We start from the raw sequence: 27,743 nt of genomic DNA, 5'->3' as shown, positions 1-27,743 counted from the left end.
TTTTTAAATAAATAATCAAATGTTATGAGCTTAGAAACAATTGAAGATCAGTTCCCTACTTTATCTTTAGATATTCCTTAGTGTTTAGATCTGGTCTCAGGATGATAATGTAGCACTTGGGGAAGAAGATACAACCAAGAAGCCCAGAACTAGAGGCCAAGATAGAAAAGACCTGCACGGCCACCATGGACCTTCCTTTCGTGCTCAGGTAGGTAGGCACAAAGGAGACCCAAACGCTGCAGAAGACCAGCATACTGAAGGTGATCAGCTTGGCTTCATTGAAGGCCCCAGGCAGGTTCCTGGCCAGGAAAGCTACAGTGAAGCAAATGGCAGCTAGGAAACCCATGTAGCCGAGGGCAACATAAAACATAGTGATGGAGCCTTCATTGCACTGAAGAATGATCACTCCTGGCTGGGAATGCAGGTCTAAGTCAGGGAATGGGGGAGAAACTCCCAGCCATATGGCACATATGGAAATTTGAACACTAGAACAAAAAAGAATAATGGAATTGGCCAAGCTCTTCCCCAACCATCTCTTCACTTGGTTTCCTGGTTTTGTAGCCATGAAAGCCAGCACCACTGTGATTGTTTTAGCCAACACAGATGACACAGCTACTGAGAAAACAACACTGAATATCGTTTGTCTGAGAAGGCAGGTGGCTTTCCTTGGTTGACCAATGAAGAAAAATGAGGATAAGAAGCAAAGCAGGAGGGAGAAAAGGAGGACATAGGAGAGGTCTCGGTTGTTGGCTTTGACAATGGGAGTTTCCATGTATTTAAAGAATGCAATTAAAACAAAGCCTGTGGTTAGGAATAAGATTAGGGCAAAAGAGATAAGGATGATACCCAGATGTTCTTCATAAGACAGAAAATTTCTTCTTTTGGGAGTACACTGGACTCGGTTCTTGGTTGGATATTGTCCATCAGGGCACTTGGTGCATTTTTCTGTATCTGAGGGGAAAAGGTATTTTTAACATCTCTTTTCACCTTTCAATTAAAATTTCTTAGGATGACAGATGATATTGACAGGCCAGAAAACCATAGTAAATGCTAAATATATGTATAAATTTTATGACTTTTATGACTACCGGTTCTGTGGGCGTGGCTTGGTGGGTATGGCATGGCTAGGTGGGCATGACTTGAAGGAAGAGGAAGGGAAAGGACACTGTAAAATCTCCATTACCACCCCACTCCAGGGAAAGGATACTGCAAAATCCCCATTTTCTCCCGATCAGCTGGGACTCGGGAGGCAGAGAAGAGATGGGGGCAAGGCCAGTCAGAGGTGGCATTTACCAGTTCTCCAAACTACTCAAAATTTCCATTACCCATTATCCAGAACTGGTCAGAAGCTGCTAAATACCACCTCTGGTTTATCTGTATTTGTTAATTGTTATGCTCACCAGCAACTCAGCACTGCTTATTGTGTATTTGGGTTCTCATTGTATGTATTTCTATTTTACCCCCAATTTCACCATCCTGTTCTTTTAGTAAAGCACCCAGATCTACGCACACAGTCTGTTGTATTGGAGGATGTGGGTGGAGCTGCAAGTCAAGCTGCACACAGAGTAATGTGAAGCAAGGACAAAACACAGTTTGGGACCTTTTTTTAAAAAAAAAAGTCTCATTATGTAAGAAATTGGCATGTTGGCATGATGGAAATAAAGAAGAACAACAAAATATTTATGCTTAGATCTTTCGGTTAACATCCATATTGACTGAAATACTCTGGATGGATCCATAAAGTTTCCCCTTTCATCAGGTGTCACCCACCTTCCTGAGTGGAAATGGTTTCTTCTGCACAAGGGACACAGTCATAGCAACAAACTGGTTCTCCTTCTCTCGCCCGCTTGAAAAATCCAGGATGACAGTTTTCCACACATTTGGACTGAGGCAGAGACTAAGCAGAAAAAATATTAGATATTTCTTTTAAAAATCTACTATTTTTTATTCTACTAGTTCAGGGGCATCAAAGTCAAGTTCATTGTGGGCCGCATAATGGTTATGTTTGACCTCAATGGGCCAGGGTGGGCATTGCCAGCTCAATGTCATTCATGTCAGGGGCGCCTGTAGTGGTCCAAGAGCTATGCCAGCAAAAATGGGCTCCTGAGCCCTGTTTCAGGCTGTGACGACTTCCTGCAATCCTCTTCCAGCAAAAACAGAGCTTTGGAGGGCCACCCATGGCTCTCCTGAGCTCCGGTTTCACTGGCAGAGGCACTGCAGGCCTATCCGCTGTTTCAAGAGTAGCCCTTGAGTTTGACACCCCTGTATTAGATTTATAAAAAACATATTTTAAAATTTTTTGATGGAGAAAGAAACCTTTGGCCAGTAGGACCTGGAATGTTTTCTTATGGACTACATAAAGGATTGCAAAGCTGCTTCCTTTTGAAAGTACTCAAAGAAGTCTCCCATTTAAGATACACAGAAGAAATTCTTCAAAAATTGGGGATATCCACTTTAAAGAAGATGTGTTTCTTTGTATATTTATCTGTTCAATTCATATGGTCGCCATGCAGTAGAACTGACTGCCTACTTTCTAGAATTTTACTGAGATGACGTAGAGGTGAAATCATGGGAATGTATCTCCCAAAAATGTGAATCAAACATCTTTTCCTGCAGCAAATGGTAGCTGAGTATGAGTCCTCTGTTGGAATGAGATGGCAATAGGACTTAGATTTGGAAAGCTTAGTCAACCTTGGGTAGTCAGGATCAAATTTCTGGCAGTGGGCAGAGACAGCCTGCAAAACTGCATTCTAACCACTGTGCCACCAAGTTTCTAAGTCCCAACTAAGTTTCCAAAGAAAAGTCCTTTCTGTCAAAGAAGTATAATTAAGTGACACCAAGTGGCATGGACTCAGGCCCATATTTATTATTCATTAAATTTGGAGCCTCCATTTTGCTCATATTACTTTAAGTAACAAACGATCAAGACAAATTCATTCCAGATTTTGTGCCCTTTTATAAGCCAAAGGCCAGATCTACAGAGCAATTCCTTTCAAATTGTCCCGCATTAATTCAAATATCAGGAAGGACTTTTCTATGGGTCAAAGTCATGTTTCAATGCTTCAGTTCAAAATTTGAGGCTATCACCATCACGTTCCATGGTCTCCTGCACCAGTTTTATGAAGGTACCAGATTGCAGAAGAGAAACAAAGGGATCATAATTTGCCTCCCAATGAATAATCATTAGCATCCCATGTTGGACATGGCTGAATTGGTTAAAACAGTATTCCAACTTTTAACATCTGAAAAATAGGACTAAAACATCCCAAGAAGTCTAACAAGTGTAAATTTCTACTCTTCACATTCAATTTTCACTAAAACTCATTTATTTTAGTGATCAGGTTTAGCTCACGTCAATTTAGTCCTAAGGGTTGTTTTTTTTTTAAATCAGAGAAAGGACACCAATATTTCTCCCACCTTGTTGAGCAACTTTAAATGGAAAAGAACAGTTTGGTTGATAATAAGTCTCTGTCTTTCAAAACTCCCCAGTTGCTCTTGGATGGGATCCTCTTTGGGGAGAAACACCAAGCCCATGAGGTTGAGATCTCCCTCTATATCTCCATTTTGATTCAAGTACAGTTTCTCCTGGGAAAAATTGCAAAACTCATTCTTCTTTAGAAAGGGATGGAACTGAAATGGAAACATCCAGGAATTTTAGAAGCAGAAACCTTCTTTTCTTATCCCATGTGGTTTTTTTTCAAATATTTCTTCTACGCTTGTCTAGAATGCAAATAATCTTATCTGGAAGGACAACTGTCACAAATATCTTCAAAAATGAAAAAGGTTCTACAAAATGTGTCAATCATATATTTAAAAAAATGTGCCAACAAAACATTGACAAAATTTGTAAACTCTAGGAATTTTTTTAGACCAAATCAAAATAAATTGATCAAACACAATTTATCTATTAACTTCATGAGAACAACACGGTGATTTCTGGAAAGCATGGATTTGTCAAGAAGAAAATTGTCAAGCTAATATTCTACTAGGTAGACCAGATGGGAAACACAAGTAAGTGAACTAATTCTACTTTATTCTAAGGCTACATTAATATAATCCTTCAAGTTTGAAAATAGCACTCTCCTTTTTTACAGTCCAAAAATTTGGGGAGGATCTTTTCAAAATTTCTTTCTCTGCCTCAGCAGGATCTCTTTCCCCAGCTACCCAAACCCATTCTCATACATCACTACACTTCCTTAACAGATTGTGGGAATGAGATGAAAAGTATCCTAAAAGGAAGAAGAGTTTTAGAACTTAGTCAGTAAAGAAGTTCAATTTTATCTTCACTGATTTTCTTAGTGCAAAGATTAGCAATATGTCAGCGTTCCAGAAGAACCCAACTCCAATTTAAAACTCCGAGACCAGCATTTTCTTAACGTTCCCTTTTATTTGAGTAGTTATACTGGCACATCTGGGAAAACCCAAATCTGAAAGTTGTGGGTTTCCCCTCAGTAAATCAAAAACCAAACCCAGCCCCTGCACCCCTCAGTCCATCACATGGTCCAATCACAATCCATCCCAACTCGAGACATCACTTCAACCACTCCTCTCTTCCAGGTGCAGGAATACCATGACCTTGACTAAAACAAAGAATGCTATTATGTGTAAACTACATTCCCTCTACTAAAGCCCACCACTCCTATTTTCCCAAGCGCAAGAATATTGCAGCATGGAAATTTCCACTGTTAATATGGCTTCCAAAGCTGACAATAGCACTTAGACTTATATAGCGCTTTATTGTGCTTTTACAGCCCTCTCTAAGTGGTTTACAGAGTCAGCATATTGCCTCCCAACAATCTGAGTCCTCATTTTACCCATCTCAGAATGATGGAAGGCTGAGTCAACCTTGAGCCTGTGAGATTTGAACTGCCAAACTGCAGCTAGCAGTCAGCTGAAGTAGCCTGCAGTACTGAACTCTAACCACTGTGCCACCTCAGCTCTCAAGCATCTATAAATAAGAAAAGCTTTAATTGGGATTTCTGCAGAGAAGCAGGAGTTGGTCTATGAGCTTCCAGTTTTTTTTTTTTCAAATTTAAGAATGTAAAAGTAAATTCCAAGTACATGCATCGATTTAAAAATGCCCACATTCTTTTTAAAATTGGCAGTGTTGAATATCAAATTATATCAGTCATGTTGTTCACTCTTTGGAACATTATGCCCTGAGTGATTAGATGGGCCAGTCCTGTTTGTAGCACAATGAAGTTGAGAAGGTTCTGCTCCTTTTCTTTTGGATTTTTTTCTAAAAAAACCCCTACTTTTGATGTCTTGCGTTGGGATGTAACCCCTACCTGCCAAGGTTGCAGCCTCAGAGACCCCAAACTGTCTTTGCCCTCCTTTCTTCTGGTCCTGGATCTGGAGGAATATGCAACATTTAAGGTGTGGACCAGAGACTTAACAACACTGTAAAAACGATGTTCATTTGGAACCTGTCGTCTGTTCTTTTTCTCTTGGGTCTCCAGTGGTGCTTTCTGGGAACATCTTGTTCGGCCTTTGACAGAAAAGACGTGCTTCGAAAAAGAACAGCGAAAAGAATGATTTTCAAATTGGGGATCCACAAAGAAACTGGCTTGAAACGTATCATCATTTGGCCTTTTTTTCTCCTGAAAGTCAAAGTTCCAAATACTATGGATGTATCTGAAAAATGTGTGCCTTCTCATTTTCAATTCCACCAAGATTGTCATGATCCAGACTTTCCCTTCAATAAGTCCTGGCAAACCTTCAAGTGCAAAATGGATATGGCGAAATCTGTTCATAAGGGAAAAATATTCTATGAAATGAACAAAAACATTGACTTGTCTCCATTTAGAGAGGGCATCCCTGAAGGGTGCTATATGTCTGGTCATTGAGATTTGTTGTGATAAAACAACACAAATGCCATTCCTGACAAGGGCAGGAGTCAAACTCCTCATAAAATTCTCTCCCTCCTCTGTGTCTGGCGGAAAGACTCCAATCAAGGTCCATCTGAAATGCAGGAGCAGTTGAACGATTCCTGGATACTGAACCCCTTCTTTGGGAAGCATCCGGTAGAAAAAGGGGAAACGACTTTTATCACTCAAAACTACTGAAACAATCCCATAACTGATCTGGAAAAAAAAAAAAGAATGTTGCATTATATTTTGGGTGAAATGAAATTTAAAATACTAGTTTTTAATAAATCCATCTTGGTTCTTAGGAACTTATTGTTTTTATTAGTCATCACAGTATATCAAGGTACAGAATATAAAACACATAACACTGAGATAAACAGATATTCTATATAGAATTGGAATAAAAGATAGAAAGTAAATAAGAAAAAATAAGAATAAAGAATGTTAAGCATATTTCTGAATCACTCACACACTGTACAACAATATGACCCAGATATGGAGAGCTTAATTGAATTGTTATGTTCATATGATTAACCATGTTATATGCAATTTTAATATCTGGTTTAATATGAGAATCCAAATAGGTTGTTGGTTTAATGTCTGACCTTCCATACTGATCTCTCTTTCTTTCTTGTACAATTGACATTCAAATAGTCTTCAATTATATTTTGTGCTTTGTTTTTTAAGGTAGCTGCAGCTTTTAAGGAAAACGAACTCTTCCTTTGGGGAGATAGGAATGAACTGAGTGGAAGAACTTTCCTATATTCTTCTTTTATTTTTTTGCACAGTTCACCTGATGTGATAGGTATTTCTTTTCTTGACATTTAGAAAGGAATATCCGTAAGATCAATCAATATGTGCATTGTATTTCAGGGCTGAGACAACTTAAGCTGCTAGAACATACTAGGCCACAGGTCAGCTTTGGAGTAGCCTATTACCTTCTTTATTTGGCTGGCATAAGACCTTGAAACCAACATATAAGTCCTTCTTACCTAAATGTCTGACAATACAGATTTTTCACTTCTATGTTTCACCTCTATACATTAAATCTTCCAATCAGTTAATAGGCTTCCCTCTTTTGTTTCCTTTTCTATTTAGAGGAACTACTGTTATCATCTTCCACTCGATATGCATATGGCAGCTATTATTATAGTGTGGAAATCAATTCATCAATAGAACCCCCAAACAGTAGGAATATTGCTTGAATAGTTCAGCCAGTAGAAACTCCTCTCCAGGGGTTTTATTGCTCTTCAAACCTTTTATGAATCTTTGTTCATTAATGCATAAGGGCCAAAAATAGTTAACATGTTGGCTAATATGCTTGCAAATTTTTAAATAACATGGTTAATTAATGCTAGTGATTACTATGAGAACATATGACATATAGGTTTTATCAGTGGAAGGTAAAATAACCCATTTTCTTGAATATGGAATTTGTTCACCATTGAAAATATCATTATTTTGACTCACATACAATATTTGAGCTTCCCATAATTGCTACAACTTGCTTTTGTACACAAGACACTTGATTGGGCACAGGACCTCTTCTTACATGCACAAATGTGTAGCAGAAGCCTCCCACCAAAGAAATGGGGCTGGTGAGAGAGAATACCATCACCATCCCAGTCACTTTATCAGTTAAATACACAAACAAACCTGTGGGACTTTGTAGGTGCCTCCTAATGTTGACATCTGGATGGAGATGTCATCAAGAGCTCCATCAACAAGAGCCAAAATGTTGTCCTTCTTTCCACAGCTGTAGTTTGGAACATTGGCTTCTCCAGTAGAGAGTATGTCCAACAATGCATCTGATGTGGCAACGGTGCTAAGGTAGTTGTCATGGATGTTGTAACCAAGTGTGAAATTGTGCAAGAGCTGAGAATTCTTGTTAACCTCTTGAATGGCAAAAATAAAGCATTGGACTCTTGATGGATCAGAAGATTGATTACTGTAAAACAATTTCAAATCATCATCATCATCATCATCATCATCATCATCATCATCTTCATCATTTTTTAAAATTTATTCCTCTTTCTACCCAAAAGCATCTTCAGTATTAAGCAACTCTAATATCAAGTCAATTTCTATTTTTATAAGGATCAGGCATTGAATATCAAAATGGGCTGAGTAGAGGCAACTACACCCATTTAATAACATTTTTTTGAATATAGAGTTTTATTTATAGTTTTTTTAAACATAATATTATCTGGGTCAATATATTTTAAACACAGTATTACTACTACTACTACTACTACTACTACTACTACTACTACTACTACTACTACTACCACCACCACCACCACCACCACCACCACCACCATTTAAATATACATAATCTTAATCTTTCAACTTTTAATATTTTTGTATACATGGCAATTATAATGTGTTTTATTATATATCAGTATACATAATATTATTTCCCAGTTTCTACTTTCTACTTCTTTTTTCTATCTCTTAATAAGATAGCCATTCTATTAAGAGGTATTGTATATCTATAGATCATCTCTTGCCCTTTTTAGTATTTCAATTCTTATTGCTTTTTTGGTAAATCTTTCATGCTTCTTCCTTGATATCTTGTAACCCCTTATATTACATTTATTTAATCTAAGTATTTCATCTGCCACAACACCTATCTCTTGCTGTTGGATCTCTAAAGTATACATCTATAGTTCTTTCATCATTTTAAAGAGAACTTTCTTTTTATTCTCCTCTATGTTTTGAACTCTTAGAGGATAATCTGAATGACTATTTTTTTAAAAAAATGCTAGTATTCACTTGACAAACTCAGGATTGGAGAAGGAGAGGATAATCAGGACTTATCTAAACCTTGTTTTCTGCTCCATTTTTGGATTTTAGTCTCTTCCACAAAACAAAGGACGAGAGGGAAATTATGGAAATCCAAACAGTTCAGTAAATTAGTCCGCAAAATAGAAGTAAATGAAAACAGAAGAAAAGAATGAGAGTATTAGACCTGCAAATGGAAGGAATGGAACTCATCACACTGAATGACTTACAAGCAACATTGACTAGAAGGAGCAATGTTGAAATTGAGTACTATACGTGGTATTGTTGACGCACTGGTGACTATACTAATAAGATGGTCTCCTGGCCTGTAATAGCTCTGCTGCTTTTTTCCATCCTGGTTTTCAAAATTCAGCAGACACTTCATTCTAATCTTCCCAGAGACTGGCTGAGATACCAGCAGCATCAGAAACATAAGCAGAAGGTCCATAATTCATGGGACTGAATCAATCGGCTTTACATTTCTACAGGATAATTCAAAGAATCCTGAGCTATCTGACAAGATAGACTACGCAGTGGTTTCCTAATCCAAGCAGAGGCAAACTGAGTTTCATCTGGAAAGGAAAAAAAGCACATTCAAGAGTACATCCCCTCCCTGTCCCAAAATGTAAGCTGGGCATTAATTATTTTCTCATGCAAGATTTGTTCTATTTTCCATCAGTCTGATATGTACATTGAAGGCAATCACTGGAGAAGTAGTACAAGAAGTCAAAATAACTGAGAGGATGATAATTACACTGAGAATCAACTTCTCCTCAGGGGACCCTGACATTTTTTCCATGTGGAAAGGGAGAGCTGAAGAAAAGCATGTCGTGACATGTCCAGTAAGTGATGCCAGAGGAAAATAGTTCAACATTGAGAAAATTTATTTCTGCTGTGCTTCAATGTGATATCTTGTCTCCAGAGACTGCTTTGTAAGGTCATCAAGAACTATGGAGTTTGGTACTACCAAAGTTGATGACTCTTAGCTCCAATATTGCCTCGTTTCTTAAGGTGACCAGATTTTCAGATTGGAAAAGAGGGACGCCCTTGACCGGGGGGGGGGGGGGGGGGGGGGGCGCTTGATTAAAAAAAAAATTTTTTGTCAAAAGGTCACCCCAGGACACTGAAACCAGCATAAATACGAATCTGTTGCCAAACAAAATTTTGATCACGTGACCATGAGGATGCTGCAACGGTCGCTAAGTGTGAAAAATGGTCGCAACGGTCGCTAAGTGTGAAAAATGGTCATCAGTCACTTTTTTCAATGCCATTGTAACTTTGGTCACTATACCACCTTTCTTGCCACAGTTCTTAAGTGAATGACTGCTGTGTAACTTGCATGTGTGAGGATGACATACAGAACTTCTTGTACCTTTGCAAACTATTCTAACTGCTGAATCATACCCCAAAATTAGGTAATAGCAATACATTTTGATCCTTTGTCCAGCAGGTTCTGATTGAGTAAAAAATACACACTCTTTCAAAACTACAATAAACACATCAATCTATAAATAAGATGTGAAACCATGTGGAGACAATATGTGTTTGTTAGCATATCAATCCCCTCCTTCTTAAATTAATACATGGATGTGGAATATAGTATGGTATAGATGTCACAAATCATGGTGGGGAAACTTTTTCTTATGGAATGCCACTGAAAAACAGGAAAGACAATAACAAAAGATATATGATATAATGGATATGAGGCGATCCATGTAAGTGGATGAGTTTGCAACATTTGTATCTTTCTATAATTAATTACCCGTAAATACATTTTTAATTTAACACTGATTTAATTTCACTGGTTCTGGATTGATATAATTCCAAGCAACATGCTTCTTGGCTTAAACCAAATGATAACTGCAATTGTGTTTAACAAAGCTTGGAGAACAGCTGATATAATTTTCTTTTCAAGAAGCAAGTTACTGTCTTTTCCCTTATTACGTAAAGATATGAGGTGGTTTGATTGGAATATTAAACTATGGAGGTGGTCTTTTTTGTACTATATTTCATCTTTTTGTACTATATTCTCCTTGTCCATGACTATTATGATTAATACCATCACTACCATTTGTGCCGAGTATCTGAACAATATTTTCAAAATTAAATCACCCTGTGTTTCAGCAGTTTAGAAAAGGAGGAAGAAAAACTTGAAGCAGGGCCCAAAGAGTACTACCTCAATTTGAGGAATACATTTTCTAGGAAAGAAGTCTATGTGCCAAATATTGCAAATTAAAAAAAGGTCATGTGACCATCTTCAAGGAAGTACTGAGTATGTATACTTTATTTTCATAATTACTTCTTTTTCAATCATAGGAGTGAGGGCTATGATAATCTCCCATTCCCAAAACAAGGCTTATAATGGCAAAGAAAAGAGCAAATGCCTCTTTTATATAATACCGTTTCCAGGAGAAATCAATCAAACAACTAAGCAACAAATTTTAACAAGTAAAAGTTTACTTGCCAAATAAGATATGTTCCAAGTGGATTGCCAATATCAACTGTTTCTAGCAGCAAGTTTTGTTTTCCAATGCAGGATGGCCAGTTCTGTCCCTTCCATTGTTTGGGAAAAGATTGCTTACTACCTACATTCAGATGTATTCTAAAATTATACCACAGCAAGTTAAAATGCCCATAAAATGACTGCAAGCTTTAAAGAATGTCTTGCTGTGTAGAATATCCTGGCATAATCTTAGCTATGGCAATATTTAATTTTCCTTCAGAAATCAGTACTGTTTTCTACCCTATTGTTACAAGTACATCCCTATTTAAATGAAACTGAAAAAGTTCCAGGACAGCAGAAATAATGTACAAGAAAATGGATTTTATTTATTAAAGGAAACCAGTTTACAATGTGAATCTCAAGTGAAAGCCATTTTAAAAAAAGACAGTACAGCTGATACCTACAGATATTGAAATGGAGAACAGCAAATTCCACTAATTTAGAATCATAATTAAAATAATCCATGGAGTACTATGAATTATATGCATATTCTATGTTCCATGTTCTATCTCACACACACACACACACACACACATCCCGCCCTCCCAACTTCCAAGTAGAAAAAGAAATCTTACAGAATTATTCAAAAAATAATTTTAAAGAGAAAACACGTTTTCATGAGGTCTCCATTCAAAACACACACACACACACACACACACCACACACCACACATACAGCCAGCCAGCTCCTTGTTAAAGGAAATTCTTTGCATTCTTTGAAAGTATTCAGATGCTGGATCCAATTTAAAAGTAAGAAGAAACTTCACACAGCGACAACAATTAACCAAAGCAACAACTTTTCTCCGGAAGTTGTGAGTGCTGCGATACTACTCCGATACAAGTAGAAAAAGAAATGTTACAGAATTATTCAAAAAATAATTTTAAAGAGAAAACAGGTCTTCACCTCATCCGGAGATTCCTTCTCCTCCCCCCCCCCGCTTCTCACCGCCTCGAGAAACAGAGCAAACATTCCAACCTCTCCCGAAGCAACAAGTGTGTTGGGCAGGAAGGGAAGGCTTCTGGCGGCTCCCGGGTGGCGATCCTACTGCCATCCGCTCGCAGCAATCGAAACTTGGCAATTGAAACCATGAGGTCTCCATTCAAAACACACACACACACCAGTAAAATTTACTCGGGAGTAAAAAGCGGCTGCCGGTCGCGCAGAGAACTTCCACGTGGTTCCATCCAGACTTGCCGCCCGTGCCAGCGCAGCACAGGGGCTGGCTGTGAACTCCGCAAAGCCAAAGGGGGAGATTCCCCCAGCCCAGCGCCTCCCAATTCCCACGGTACCAAATAAGACAATAAGAATAAAATAAGTACATTATTTACAAAACATGATTTATTTTACTCACCACCAGTAAGCGCAGCTGCAACCCCAACAAGAAAGACAAAATAAAATGGAGACTCGCGCAGGCGTCCTCAGCTAAGGAGTCCAGCCAATCAGTGAGCTGGTTGGCCAGCTCACTGATTGGCTGGAGTCCAGGCCAATTAAATCAGTGAGCGGCAGGCTGGGCTGGCTTAAATTTGTAGGTAGCATAGAACAGACCGATGAGCCAGCCCAGCAGCTGATGGGCGGGAGCTGCGAGTGCCAAAATAAGTGTGCCTTTTAAAAAAGCGGGCGGGACGCGGGAAATTGTATCAAATAGCAGGGGTGTCCCGCCAAAAGCGGGATGTCTGGTCACCTTATCGTTTCTAATGCCAAGGAAGCAACTATTATCCTTGAACCCTGCTTACGAATACAAATAGAGTTTTATTGTGGTTTTCTTTTCTATTAGATATTAACCTTAATTTGGCTCTGATGTTTAAACCGCTTGTGCCTCAAGTGAAATTTCATTTCCCATCTATACTAGAAATATCAACATTTGTAAGAGAGTTGGCTAAGGGATAGGAAAGGGACAGTCTGGTGACTGCATTGTTGGGTTAATAGGGAGAAATTTATAGAGTAGATAGAAGTTTTTATTTTTGTTTCCTTGACATTCTGTGTTATTCCTCCACATTCATGTAAAACACTGAGATCATTTATATTTTGAAAGTTTACTACATAGGAATGGGCTTTCAAACTTGCAACTGAGATTGTGGTGGAGTTCATAGCATGGTGGAACATGTGATCTGCTACACTCTCATGAACCATAATTTCATGGGAGCTTGTTACATTTCTTCAGGTTTTGCCAACATGCCTTGCGTGGTATTAAGGTTTATCTTGTGGCGACAAGAATGGCGAAGCTTCAATGCCTCTCCGCTCTTATTTAATCCTCTAAATGCTACTGTCCTGACCAACTTTAGGTGATTCTTTTGCAAGCTCCTGTTTGAAAAAACAGAAAACTTGGCACAGAAACCCTGGCTTTGTTTGACATTTTGTTGTGCATATCATTAGAAGAAAATTGTGGTTCAAATTCAGTCTGGGTCTTCCAAAGGGCACACAGGGCAAGCTACTAGAGGCAGAGGCAAAGTTCATTTCACATGGTTATTTTTATAGAGCAGCATTTCTTTTGTCCCAAGAAAACACATGGACTTGAAAACACATGAAATTTACGTGAGGAAATGTGTCACTGGAATGGATAAATAGAGAGGATAAATATTCAATAAATAGTACATAATTGGTGGTAATTAAAGCATTTTCCTTTATATATGTTTTTATGTTTTAAAAAAGACTTAAACAAACAAAACACGTAACATAAAAACATCTTCCATTCCATTCAGTGTGTCGATTGGTTACAAGGTTTTTGTGCATCCTTTCCATAGTCATCCCTTAAATTTTATATAAAATCACATATTGTCAATCAAGTATATTTGTATACATTATTATTATTGCCCTTCATTTGTTTGACTGTTACTATTATTTCTTCATTTTAAATGAAGTATTCTAAATATGGGTGCATTTATATTATAATAATTCATTACATCATCTTCAACATGTCCAATTATAAGTATTTTTATATCCTATTTTAAATCATTGTATTATTTTGGTGTTGGCAACATTCTCTAATAAATTTTGAATTCCATATGTTTTTATGTAACCACTAATTAAATAGATCCCATGTCCTATAAAATTGTTTATCTTCTTGTTCTCTAATTTCATATGTCAACTTTTTCATTTTCGCACATTCCATTGCTCATATCATCAATGTAATATATATGCATACAATTATTATGATTATTAAACATTCATTGAATATAGCTATTATTACATCCTTTTTATGTGAAGCATACTAAATTTAGAGTAAATTTATATTATGACATTTCATTACATCATCCTGGACTCATCCAATGGTTTTACATCTTTGTATTCCATTCTATATAGAATTGTTTATCTTTTATTTAAAAAAAAAAGACTTTTCCATATCATCTCCATGGTCCTCATTTACAGCTTATATAAAATTCCATATATCAATCTAGTATATATAAAGGTATTATTATCATTATTAATCATTTATTTGACTATAACTACTATTACTTTGTCTTATACATAATACTCAAAATTTAACTAAGTTTAACTTGATTTTATTGTGGCATTTCAGGCATTTCAGAGCTCGGAGATCATTTGCATGTTTGGCTATACAAGCTGTGTAAAGTATTGGTTGTTGATATTTTCTACTCCAGTTTTGAAACAAAATTCATCATCTTGAAATCCAGTTTTCTTTAATAAGTATTCAAGACATAGGTTGAATAAATATGGAGAGAGTATTATACCAATATGTGAAAATTGGCTTGTGAGAGAGAGAGAAGATCGACACACTGGACAAGTGGCATATAAAAATCTACTGTCCACAGGAAGAAGCAATGAAATACTTAGTCTTTTTTTAAAAAAAAACATTATTTATTTATTTAATTTGTCGAACATGTACTAGACAGCAGGTATAAGCATGAACAAGGAATGAGTCCAAGTAAATGGGTACAGTAGGACAGGGACGGTGCACTTATGCACGCAAGCTTTTATGGACCTCTTAGGAATGGCATGAGGTCCATGGTAGACAGTTTAAGATTGAAGCTGTGGGAGTTTTTGGATGGAACCACAGACTCAGGTAGAGCATTCCAGGTATTGACCACTCTGTTGCTGAAGTCGTATTTTCTGCCATCAAGTTTGGAGTGGTTTACTTTGAGTTTGTATCAATTGTTTGCCCGTGTATTATTCAGGTTGAGGCTGAAATAGTCATTGACAAGTAGGACATTGTAGCAGAAAATTTTATGTACTGCATTTGGGTCAGACAGTGGGGACATAGTTCTAGGTTGTCCAAGTCCAAAATTTCAAGCCTGGTGACATAAGGTATTCTGTTGTGAGCAGAGGAGTGGAGTACTCTTGTGAAATACCTCTGGACACGTTCAATTGTATTAATGTTCAATATACAGTGTGGATTACAGGCAGGTGAGCTGTATTCGAGAATTGGTCTAGGAAAGGTTTTGAATGCCCTAGCTTGACAGAGTGGGGGTCATCTACGAGGTCCTATCCACCCAGTTTGTATTTGGTGTTCGGATTTTTGTTGCCAATGTATAAGACAGACCATTTGTTGGTTGAGATTTGGAGTTGCCAATTGTTTGACGATTCAGACACATAGTCAAGGTCGTTTTGTAAGGCAGCAATTTTGTTAGTGGTATTGAATAGTTTTAGGTCACGAAAAAGGGGAAAGCTACTGATAATATCATCGCAAAGGTCATTTATGTAAAATAGAAATAGTGTGGGTCCTAAAATGCTGGCTTAGGGGACACCGCTGTTAAATGTTGCAGGGTTTGACAGAGCGCTCCCTATTTTGACTACTTGTTGTCTGTTTGACAAGAACACGGCTATCCACTTGTGCAGGGGTCTGAAAATGCTGTAAGAACTTAGTTTTAACAGTAGTTTACTTGTATCAAAGGCTTTCAATGCAGATTGTATCTACTACTTTACCCTGGTCAAGTTGTGTGGTCCAAATGTTTCTGCAGTGTAGTAGTTGCAGATTACAGGGCTTTTTTTTTTCCTGAAACCAAAGTGCTTGTTAAATTGATGTTAGCCCCTCAAGGTAGTTGAGACAAGAAGCATCACTATGACTACTAATGCTATCTTAGTAGTGAAGGGTACTCCAAGAAAAGATAATATTTTAGCTCAGGTTTGAAATGAGGGGTCCTTGGAACTCTCTGAGATTGGTTGCTTCCTTGCAGACTTTTCATCACCCAAAATAGCCAAGCTGCACTGAAGATGAATGGATTATGAAAAGACATGTAGCAAGAGCAGATAGTTTTGGTAATGAAAAAACTGCAACAAAACAACCAAGTTCAGAGAGCACCAAGGACCCTTATGATTCTAGCAATATCTTGATGAACTCTTGGGAATAGATGTGCTCTTAGGCAGAAGGGGCTGTTTAGCTTAAGACCAGAAACTGGTAGTTAATTCACAACCACAGGACTTGAAGGACTTGAACTGCCTGTGAGCATCCAGGTCACTCAATCCAGCCTTAGCAGAAGTTTCCAGGTGGTTTTCACAGGCAGCACTACAAGGAAAGCAGATTACCCAAATGAGGATGAAGGCAAGAGTCTTCCAAAGGTCATAGCTGATTTACCAGCAAAATCTAGATATGTCAACTACCCCCCCCCCAAAGTCATGGACTGCTCCTGAAGAAGCAGTGACTCCCTATCAAGAAAAATAAATGGGTAAAAGGTGACTGCAGTGTAGAAACAGCAACTGAATCCTGCTTGTCTTAATTTTTCTCCCATTCTCACTCCCACAGCTTTCTGCTTCTCTTATTTTGTTAAACCCTGAAAGTACCTGAGAAAGAAAAACACAGAAGTCTGAAGGATCTTGCCCTCCTTTTCCCATCCAGAGCTCATCACTTGAATAACGACTTGCATTTAGTGAAGTTAACGAAAGAATTGTGCTTACCTCTTCCAGTCCATATTAATCACAGTTCTTTGTAGGGATAAAAAATGAGTTCTTTTTAGAATTTCTTTGCTGACTCATTATGAAACCATGTTCTGGGTTTTATGGTGGTTCTACTAGAAAGATTAAAATGTTGAATCCTGTATATTGGACACCAGTGAGTGTGGTTGTTAGTTGCAAAGTTGTGTCTGACCCATCGCAACCCCATGGACAATGTTGCTGCAGGCCTTCCTGTTCGCTACCATCCTCTGCAGTCCATTTAAGCTCATGCCTACTGTTTTGGTGACTCCATCCAGCCATCTCATTCCCTATCGTCCCCTTCTTCTTTTGCACTCAGTCTTTCCAAGCATTAGGCTCTTCTCCGGTGAGTCCTTCCTTCTCATTTGGTGGCCAAGGTATTTGAGCTTCATCTTTAGGATCTGGTCTATTAAAGATCAGTCAGTGTTGATCTCCTCTAGGACTGACAGATTTGATCACCTTGCAGTTCAAGCTTGGAACTGTTGTTGGGCCATAACTACAATGTGCTCAGATACTTTGTTTTATTTTAATCTAGCAAAATGAAATTTAACATAGATAAAAGGAAGTTTCTATTCTTAGTCAAGAAAAATCAAATTTATATGTATGGGCTCGGTGAAATTTGGCTAAATGCCAGTAACTGTGAGAGGGATCATGGAGTCTTAGTGGACAATGACTTAAATATGAGCCAACAGCGTGTAGCAGCAGCTGAAAAAAGCCAATATAATCCTAGGCTACATTAATAGAGAGATAGACTCAAGACCACATGAAGTACTGCTTTATAAAATCTTAATAACCCCACGCTTGGAATACTGCATCCAGTTCTGGTCACCACAATAATCAATGAATGTTGAAACTTTGGAGAGAATGAAAAGAAGAGTACAACTGGAAGCTAAGAGAGGATAGAATTTCATCTGGACTGTAAATGAATGGAGATTGCTGAGAAAGGCCATATCAAAGGAAAGAGAAGTACCAACATCTATCAGAGCTATTGATGTTGCAACACCACTTCATTCTCATTACCATGGGAGGAGTCTCATTACAAGAGGGAGGAGTCCCCCTTGTAGAACTGTGCCCAGAAGGATTTCAGGTGCTGCATCAGCCGAGAGCCCAGGGAAGGGGTGGGGGTGTGGCCGCTGTTATCCGAGAGTCGTTAGTTCCTCGTAGGGTCCCTGCTCCGGAGATTGTCGGGTGTGAGTCTTTGCTGTTAAAGTTGGACCTCAAGGGTCAAGTGGGTCTGCTGTTAACGTACCTGCCTCCCAGCAGCGTTGCAGCAGCCCTCCCCTCGCTCCTCGAGTTGGTAGCCGAGCTGGCAGTTGAGTTCCCTAGGTTGATGGTCCTGGGGGACTTTAATTTGCCGTCGCTCGGTGAAAACTCGGAGGGGGCGCAGGAGTTCATGGCTTCCATGACAGCCATGGGCTTGACCCAAGTAATTCGAGGCCCAACCCATTCGGCGGGACACATGCTTGACCTTGTATTTCTCTCGGAGCAGTGGATTTGTGATCTTGGTCTGAGGGGGAACGACATCATACCCCTGTCGTGGTCAGACCACTGCCTACTGAGGCTCGACTTTCGGAGACCAAACCCCCACTGTAGGGAGGAGGAACCGACCAGGTGGTTCCGCCCCAGGCGTCTTATGGAACCGTCAAGGTTCCAGACAGAGCTTGGGGTTATTCCTGACACTCTCGCCCACAGTCCGGTGGAGACTCTGGTTGCTGCGTGGCACTCGGCAGCATCGGAGACCCTCGACCGGATTGCGCCACTGCGGCCCCTCCGAGGCGGCGGATCCCGGAGACCTCCTTGGTTCACCGAGGAACTCCGGGAGATGAAGCACCGGAGGAGATGCCTAGAGCACCGTTGGAGGTCCGATAAGTCCGAAGCGAACCGAGCAATGGTAACCACCTGCACCAAGGAATACACCAGGGCACTTAGGGCTGCAAAAAGATCCCATATAGCCACCTTGGTTGCGTCCGCTGAGTCCCGCCCGGCCGCCCTGTTTAGGATAACCCGCTCCCTACTGAACAAAAGGGAAGCGGGGGAACCCTTGCAGGGCAGAGCCGAAGAGTATGCCCAATTCTTAGCGGACAAAATTGCTCGGTTTCGGTCGGACTTGGACTCCACCTCTGCAGCTCCAGCCGAGGCACAGGAGGATCAATTTGAACAACTGTGGGTTGAGTTTCAAGACGTTACCCCCGGGGATGTGGACAAGGCCATGAGGGCTGTAAGTACCTCCACCTGTGTACTGGATCCGTGTCCCTCATGGTTAGTTACTAACTGCAGTGAGGTGACACGAGGCTGGATCCAGGCGGTTGTCACCGCCTCACTTCGGGAGGGGAACTTCCCCGCCGCACTGAAAGCGGCGGTGGTGAGACCCCTCCTGAAGAAGCCATCCTTGGATCCAGCTATCCTTAATAATTATCGTCCAGTCTCCAACCTCCCCTTTCTGGGGAAGGTTGTTGAGAAGGTGGTGGCCTTCCAGCTCCAGCGGTCCTTGGAGGAAGCAAACTATCTAGACCCCTTCCAGTCAGGCTTCAGACCCGGTTACAGCACAGAAACCGCTTTGGTCGCATTGACCGATGATCTCTGGAGGGCCAGAGATGGAGGACATTCCTCCATCCTGGTTCTCCTCGACCTCTCAGCGGCTTTCGATACCATCGACCATGGTATCCTTCTGCGACGACTGCGGGAGGTGGGAGTGGGAGGCGCCGTGTTGCGGTGGTTCTCCTCCTACCTCTCGGACAGGTCACAGTCGGTGTTAGTGGGGGGCAGAGATCGTCCCCTAGGCCCCTAACTTATGGGGTGCCTCAGGGCTCGGTCTTATCCCCCCTACTATTCAACATCTACATGAAACCGCTGGGTGAGATCATTCGCAGGCACGGGATTAGATACCATCAATATGCGGACGATACTCAACTGTATCTGTCCGCCCCGTGCCAACTCAATGAAGCGGCAGACGTGATGAACCGCGGCCTTGAAGCTGTTATGGACTGGATGAGGGTTAACAAGCTCGTGCTCAACCCAGAAAAGACCGAGTGGCTGTTGTGTTTCCCTCCCTGAGATTCGACCAATATTCCATCACTCAGGCTGGGGGGTCAAATTTTATACCCCTCAGAGAGGGTTCGCAACTTGGGAGTCCTCCTGGACTCACAGCTATCGTTTGACCACCACTTAATGGCTGTGACCAGGGGGGCATTCGCCCAGGTTCGCCTGGTGCGCCAGTTGCGACCCTACCTGAATCGGGAGGCTCTCACAACAGTCACCCGGGCCCTTGTGACCTCTAGGCTGGAATACTGCAACGTGCTCTACATGGGGCTGCCCTTGAAGAGCATCCGGCGACTTCAGCTAGTACAGAATGTGGCCGCGCGAGTGATTGTGGGTGCACCCTGGTTCACCCGCATAACACCTATCCTCCGCGAGCTGCGCTGGCTACCTGTCGATCTCCGGATGCGCTTCAAGGTGCTGTTAGTCACCCATAAAGCCCTACATGGCAGTGGATCTGGATACTTGAGAGACCGCCTTCTGCCAATTACATCCCTGCGACCAATAAGATCACATAGATTAGGCCTCCTCCGTATACCATCGGCCAGCCAGTGTCGGCTGGCAACTACAAGGAGGAGGGCCTTCTCAGTAGTAGCCCCGACCCTTTGGAACGAGCTCCCCGTAGAGATTCGCACCCTCGCCACCGTCCAGGCCTTCCGCACAGCCTTGAAGAACTGGCTCGCCCGTCAGGCCTGGGGACAAGGATAGTTCCCCTCCCGAATGATGAATGTATGTTGTTTACTATTTTATTATATGTCTTATCTTAATGTCTGTATTCCCCTTCCCCGATTTTATGTGAGCCGCCCTGAGTCCCCTCAGGGAAAAGGGCGGCCTACAAATATTAATAAAATCTAAAAAATCTAAACCATTCTCCTCCCAGTACAACCCAGAACTCAGGTTAATGAAAATACAATGAAGGGAGTGAAGATAATACCCCCTTCCAACTAACATTGAAGATACCAAGCAAGCTTGCATTATCCCAAGGCCCACGACCTGGCTCATATATGACCTGTCTCGAAGGAGTGCTTAAATACAATATCGGCTAACCTCTGTACTTTGAAAGAGAACTGACAACAGTTTTTAAAAAATGAGTATTAATCATTGATTCATTATTGTATTGCTTGATGATGATGTTTAAATAATTTTAATTTTCTTAGTCTTACAATCTTCATTGTAAATTGTCAAACAGATGCCAAAGAAACATACAAAACCCATAATATTTTTAATAAACAATTAAATGTTGTGAGCCTAGAAATAATTTAAAATCAGTTCTCTACTTTATCTTTAGATATTCCTTAGTGTTTAAATCTGGTCTCAGGATGATAATGTAGCACTTGGGGAAGAAGATACAACCAAGAAGCCCAGAACTAGAGGCCAAGATAGAAAAGACCTGCACGGCCACCATGGACTTTCCTTTCGTGCTCAGGTAGGTAGGCACAAAGGAGACCCAAACGCTGCAGAAGACCAGCATACTGAAGGTGATCAGCTTGGCTTCATTGAAGGCCCCAGGCAGGTTCCTGGCCAGGAAAGCTACTGTGAAGCAAATGGCAGCTAGGAAACCCATGTAGCCGAGGGCAACATAAAACATAGTGATGGAGCCTTCATTGCACTGAAGAATGATCACTCCTGGCTGGGAATGCAGGTCTAAGTCAGGGAATGGGGGAGAAACTCCCAGCCATATGGCACATATGGAAATTTGAACACTAGAACAAAAAAGAATAATGGAATTGGCCAAGCTCTTCCCCAACCATCTCTTCACTTGGTTTCCTGGTTTTGTAGCCATAAAAGCCAGCACCACAGTGATTGTTTTAGCCAACACAGATGACACAGCTACTGAGAAAACAACACTGAATATCATTTGTCTGAGAAGGCAGGTGGCTTTCCTTGGTTGACCAATGAAGAAAAATGAGGATAAGAAGCAAAGCAGGAGGGAGACAAGGAGGACATAGGAGAGGTCTCGGTTGTTGGCTTTGACAATGGGAGTTTCCGTGTATTTAAGGAATGTGATTAAAACAAAGCCTGTGGTTAGGAATAAGATAAGGGCAAAAGAGATAAGGATGATACCCAGATGTTCCTCATAGGACAGAAAATTTATTCTTTTGCGAGTACACTGGACTCGGTTCTTGGTTGGATATAGTTCAACTGGGCACTTGGTGCATTTTTCAGCATCTGAGGGGAAAAAAGTTTTTATTTCTATCTCTTTTCACATTTCAATTAAAATTTCTTAGGATGACAGATGATATTGAAAGGCCAGAGAACTATATTAAATGGTAAATATATGTATAATTTTTTATGACTTCCTATTTTATACAAACTGGGCCTATTGGGTTTTAATGCTCTTGTACGTAATTGGCAGTGAAGTGCGGTGAGGTTTATGGCTGGTGAGGCACTGACACGGGGGTTTCAATTTTTTTTAGACTTGTGGACTTCAACTCCCAGAATTCCAAAGCTAGGCATGCTCAGTTCCGATTTGAAGCGACAGCATTGGTTTTTCTCCTTTGCGAAAAAGTTTTCCATCATTCTTTTTCTTCTCCCCCCCCTTGTTCCTCCCTCTCTCCCTCCTTCCCCCCTCTGTCAAACAGTCACACGCACATAGAGAAGTTGGATCCCCCTCTCACTCACTCAATCTCAAACAAACACAAACACAGAAGTTGGATTGGATATATTTTCCAATGGCTTGAAAGCAGCTCCTCTGCCATTCCCCCCCCCCATTCCCATCATGCCTTCCGATCTGAACCTTTGATTGCAGGTGGAGCCACGTTGCCTTTTCAAACTTGCAATCAGTGAAGCTGAGCTTATATACTTTTATCCAGGTGTGTGTGTGTGTGTGTGTGTATGTGTGTGTAAAGGGAATGTAGCTCTGCATGTAATCACATACCTTTTCCAGCTGTTTCAGAGAGCATTTCAACTCTGCTCTTGCCTGCCATCATGAAAAGAAAAAAATGTAAAAGGAAAAAGGCAAGAGCTGAGGTAGGTTGAGCTAGTAGCTGACAGAGTTACCGTGTGGATGACTCTGCTTAACTGTTTTAAAAAGCCTCTAAAAAACATCCTCTACAGGAGGTAGGAGAACAATGTGCCTCATCTACATCAGGGATTTTTCAGCTTTTAACCCTTGCTTAGCTTTGCTCGAGTGATCATAAAGTCATACTAGATGAGGCACCTCATTCTCCCGCCTCCTCCTGTAGTTTTTTAGAGGCTTTTTAAAACTGTTAAGCACTACACCACTGTGACTCTGGCAGCAACTAGCTCAGCCTTTTTCCTTTTATATATTTTTTTCATGATGACAGTGTTGAGGCTCTGTCTCCCCTGCCTCCCCTGACTACACGTCCCTGGTAATTGGATACACCATTTCCTTATTGATAGACCCCAGTTTGTGCGAGTTGGAAGAAAAGTTTCCAGCTTCATCTACTTGAGGTCTGTAGAGATTTTCAGTCTCTACAGACTCTCTACCGACTCAGACTCTACAATCTCATTACCAGCAAGGAATATAAATCCCTCCATTCCCCACCATCCTGTCAGAGCTGAAGAAGTTTCTTGTATGAGAAGTGAAATGTCTTCAAAGAAAAAACAGGAAAGTCCAGTTGCCTCCTGAAAAAGCACATTTAGAACTTTCCGTTTATGTGAACATAATAATAACATTATGTGGCTCTATGAACTTAATAATGATTGATTGATTGACTGATTGACGAATTGATCTTTTAATTTGTAAGATTCTGTATTACTATTAATTGTATTACTATTATTCTTCTCATCCTTCCTACCACCTATCGCTTCCCATGTTGCTTGTATCTTTACAATTTATACAGTTTTATTCATTTCCTACTGTGATTTGATTGCTAATTAGTAACCTATGTAACCTGTTATTAACCTATGACTATGTGTTGCATCTTTGATTCTTGAATATATTTTATTTTTCTTTATGTACACTGAGAGTATATGCACCAAAACCAAATTCCTTGTGTGTCCAATCACACTTGGCCAATATATAATACTATTCTATAAAGTTGGTTTGGATTGGAAAAAGCTGTTAAATTGATATAATTTCAAGTTTGAAAGAATTCAGATATTCCTGATAAAGGCAAACACTGAGGAATGCTTCCAAGTAGGAGATATATTTCTTCTGGCAGAGGTAACCTCTCCCAATCTGCCATGTTGGTCTAACTCTTTCTACTTCACCCTTTGTCATGTCCCCAGTTTATAATTGGTGTATATACTGTTCAGTGGTGGGATTCAAATAATTTAACAACCGGTTGTCTGCCCTAATGGCCAGCAGGGTAGGTGGGGCTTGGTGGTTATGTTCACCAGAACTAGACAGAAGCTGCTGAATACCATCTCTGGTTTATCTGTATTTGTTAAATGTTATGATCACCAGCAACTCAGCACTGCTTATTGTGCCTACTTTCTAGAACTTTACTGAGTTGAGGTATAGGTGAGATCATGGAAATGTATCTCTCAAAAATGTGAAATCAAACATCTTTTCCTGCAGCAAATGGTAGCTGAGTCCTCTGTTGGAATGAGATGGCAATAGGACTTAGACTTGGAAGGCTTAGTCAACCTTGGGGTGGTCAGGATCAAACTTCTGGCAGTGGGCAGAGACAGCCTGCAAAACTGCATTCTAACCACTGTGCCACCAAGGTTCTAAGTCCCAACTAAGTTTCCAAAGAAAAGTCCTTTCTGTCAAAGAAGTACAATTAAGTGATACCAAGTGGCATGGATTCAGGCCCGAATTTATTATTCATTAAATTTGGAGCCTCCATTTTGCTCAGATTACTTTAAGTAGCAAACAATCAAGACAAACAAGTTCATTTCAGATTATGTGCCCTTTCATAAGCCAAAGGAACAATTCCTTTCAAATTGTCCCGCATTATTTCAAATATCAGGAAGGACTTTTCTATGGGTCAATGCTTTAGTTCATAATTTGAGGCTATCAGCAACACATTCCATGGTCTCCTGCACCAGTTTTATGAAGGTACCAGATTGCAGAAGAGACACAAAGGGATCATAATCTGTCTTCCAATGAAAAATCATTTAGCATCCCAGGTTGGACATGGCTGAATTGCTTAAAACAGTATTCCAACGTATAACATCTGAAAAATAGGACTAAAACCTCCCAAGAAGTCTAACAAAATTGTAAATTTTTACTCCTCACACTCAATTTTCAGTAAAACTCATTTATTTGGTGACCAGGTTACATCACGTCAATTTAGTCCTAAGGTTTTTTTCAAAAAACAGAGAAAGGACACCAATATTTCTCCCACCTTGTTGAATTGTTCCAACTTTAAATGGAAAAGAGCAGTTTGGTTGATAATAAGTCTCTGTCTTTCAAAACTCCCCAGTTCCTCTTGGATGATATCCTCTTTGGGGAGAAACACCGAGCCCATGACATTGAGATCTCCCACTACATCTCCATTTTGGTCCAAATACAGTTGAAACTCGGAAAAATTGCAAAATTCATTCTTCTTCAGAAAGCGATGGAACTAAAATTGAAACATCCAGGAATTTTAGAAGCAGAAACCTTCTTTTCGTACCCCATGTGGTTGTTTTTTTTCACATTTAAATCTTTCTTCTACCCTTGTCTAACAAGTCTTAGCTGGAAGCACAACTGTCACAGTTATCTTCAAAAGTTAAAGACCGGCATTTTCTTAAAGTTCCCTTTTATTTGAGTATTTATACTGGCACATCTGGAAAAACCCAAATCTGAAAGTTGTGGGTTTCCCCTCAGTAAATCAAAAACCAAACCCAACCCCTGCATCCCTCGGTCCATCGCATGGTCCAATCACAATCCATCCCAACTCGAGACATCACTTCAACCACTCCTCTCTTCCAGGTGCAGGAATACCATGACCTTGACTAAAAAGAAGAATGCTATTATGTGTAAACTACATTCCCTCTACTAAAGCCCACCCCCCTAATTTCCCAAGTGCAAGAATATTGCAGCATGGAAATTTCCACTGTTAATATGGCTTCCAAAGCTGACAATAGCACTTAGACTTCTATAGCACTTTATTGTGCTTTTACAGCCTTCATTCTTTTTAAAATTGGCAGTGTTGAATATTAAATTATATCAGTCGTGCTACTTACTCTTTGGAACATTATGCCCTGAGCGATTAGATTGGCAAGTCCTGTTGGGTTTTGTAACACAATGAAGTTGAGAAGGTTCTGCTCCTTCTCTTTTGGATTCTTTCTTAAAAAACCTACTTTTGATGGCTTGCATTGGGACCTAACCCCTACCTGCCATGGCTGCAGCCTCAGAGATCCCCAAACTGTCTTTGTCCTCCTTTCTTCTGCTCCTGGATCTGGAGGAATATGCAACATTTAAGGTGTGGACCAGAGTCTTAACAAGAGTGTAACAAAGATGTTGGTTTGGAACCTCTTGTCTGTTCTTTTTCTCTTGGGTCTCCAGTGGTGCTTTCTGGGAACATCTTGTTCGGCCTTTGACAGAAAAGACGTGCTTCGAAAAAGAACAGTGAAAAGAATGATTTTCAAACTGGGGATCGAGAAAGAACCTGGCTTGAAACGTATCATCATTTGGCCATTTTTTCCTCCGAAAGACAAAGTTCCAAATACTATGGATGTGTCTGAAAAATGGGTGCCATCCTCTTTCCAATTCCCCCAAGACTGTTATGATCCAGACTTTCCCTTCAATTGGTCCTGGCAAACCTTCAAGTGCAAAATGGATATGGCGAAACCTGTTCAAAAGGGAAAAATATTCTATGAAATGAACAAAAACATTGACTTGTCTCCATTTAGAGAGGGCATCCCTGAAGGGTGCTATATGTCTGGTCATTGAGATTTGTTGTGATAAAACAACACAAATGCCATTCCTGACAAGGGCAGGAGTCAAACTCCTCATAAAATTCTCTCCCTCCTCTGTGTCTGGAGGAAAGACTCCAATCAATGTCCATCTGAAATGCAGGAGTAGTTGAACGATTCCTGGATACTGGACCCCTTCTGTGGGAAGCATCCGGTAGAAAAAGGGGAAACGACTTTTATCACTCAAAGCTACTGAAACAATCCCATAACTGATCTGAAAAAAAAAAAAGAATGTTGCATTATATTTTGGGTGAAATGAAATTTAAAATGCTAGTTTTTAATAAATCCATCTTGGTTCTTGGGAAGGTTCTTAGGAATTTATTACATTTATTTTTATTAGTCATCACAGTATATCAAGGTACAGAATATAAAACACATAACACTGAGATAAACAGATATTCTATATAGAATTGGAATAAAAGATAGAAACTAAATAAGAAAAAATAAGAATAAAGAATGCTAATCATATTTCTGAATCACTCACACACTGTACCACAATCCAACCCAGATATGGAGATCTCAATTGAATTGTTATGTTCATATGATTAACCATGTTATATGCAATTTTAATATCTGGTTTAATATGAGAATCAGAATAGGTGGTTGGTTTAATGTCTGACCTTCCATACTGATCTCTCTTTCTTTCTTGTACAATTGACATTCAAATAGTCTTCAATTATATTTTGTGCTACTTTGTTTTTTAAGGTAGCTGCAGCTTTTAAGGAAAACGAACTCTTCCTTTGGGGAGATAAGAATGAACTGAGTGGAAGAACTTTCCTATATTCTTCTTTTATTTTTTTGCACAGTTCACCTGATGTGATAGGTATTTCTTTTCTTGACATTTAGAAAGGAATATCCGTAAGATCAATCAATAT

The 27,743-nt window shown here is 40.0% G+C and overlaps 1 protein-coding gene across 1 annotated transcript; it reads right to left on the bottom strand.

The window, feature by feature from the left end:
• Positions 1–55: 55 nt before the first annotated feature.
• On the bottom strand, positions 56–26,148 carry LOC148047060 (vomeronasal type-2 receptor 26-like). The gene is made up of 4 exons (XM_087707714.1): positions 26,137–26,148; positions 25,314–25,532; positions 1,771–1,897; positions 56–951 (listed from the first exon to the last, which is right to left on the bottom strand). The coding sequence occupies exons 1-4, from the start codon at positions 26,146–26,148 to the stop codon at positions 56–58; spliced, it is 1,254 nt and encodes a 417-aa protein (XP_087563840.1).
• Positions 26,149–27,743: the final 1,595 nt, after the last annotated feature.

Source organism: Thamnophis sirtalis, unplaced genomic scaffold (assembly GCF_051295495.1).
Source record: "Thamnophis sirtalis isolate CommonGarterSnake01/CBP01778 unplaced genomic scaffold, rThaSir2_p1.2 scaffold_3, whole genome shotgun sequence".
Taxonomy (NCBI): Eukaryota; Metazoa; Chordata; class Lepidosauria; order Squamata; family Natricidae; genus Thamnophis; species Thamnophis sirtalis.
This window is presented reverse-complemented; position numbering and strand designations above follow the sequence as displayed.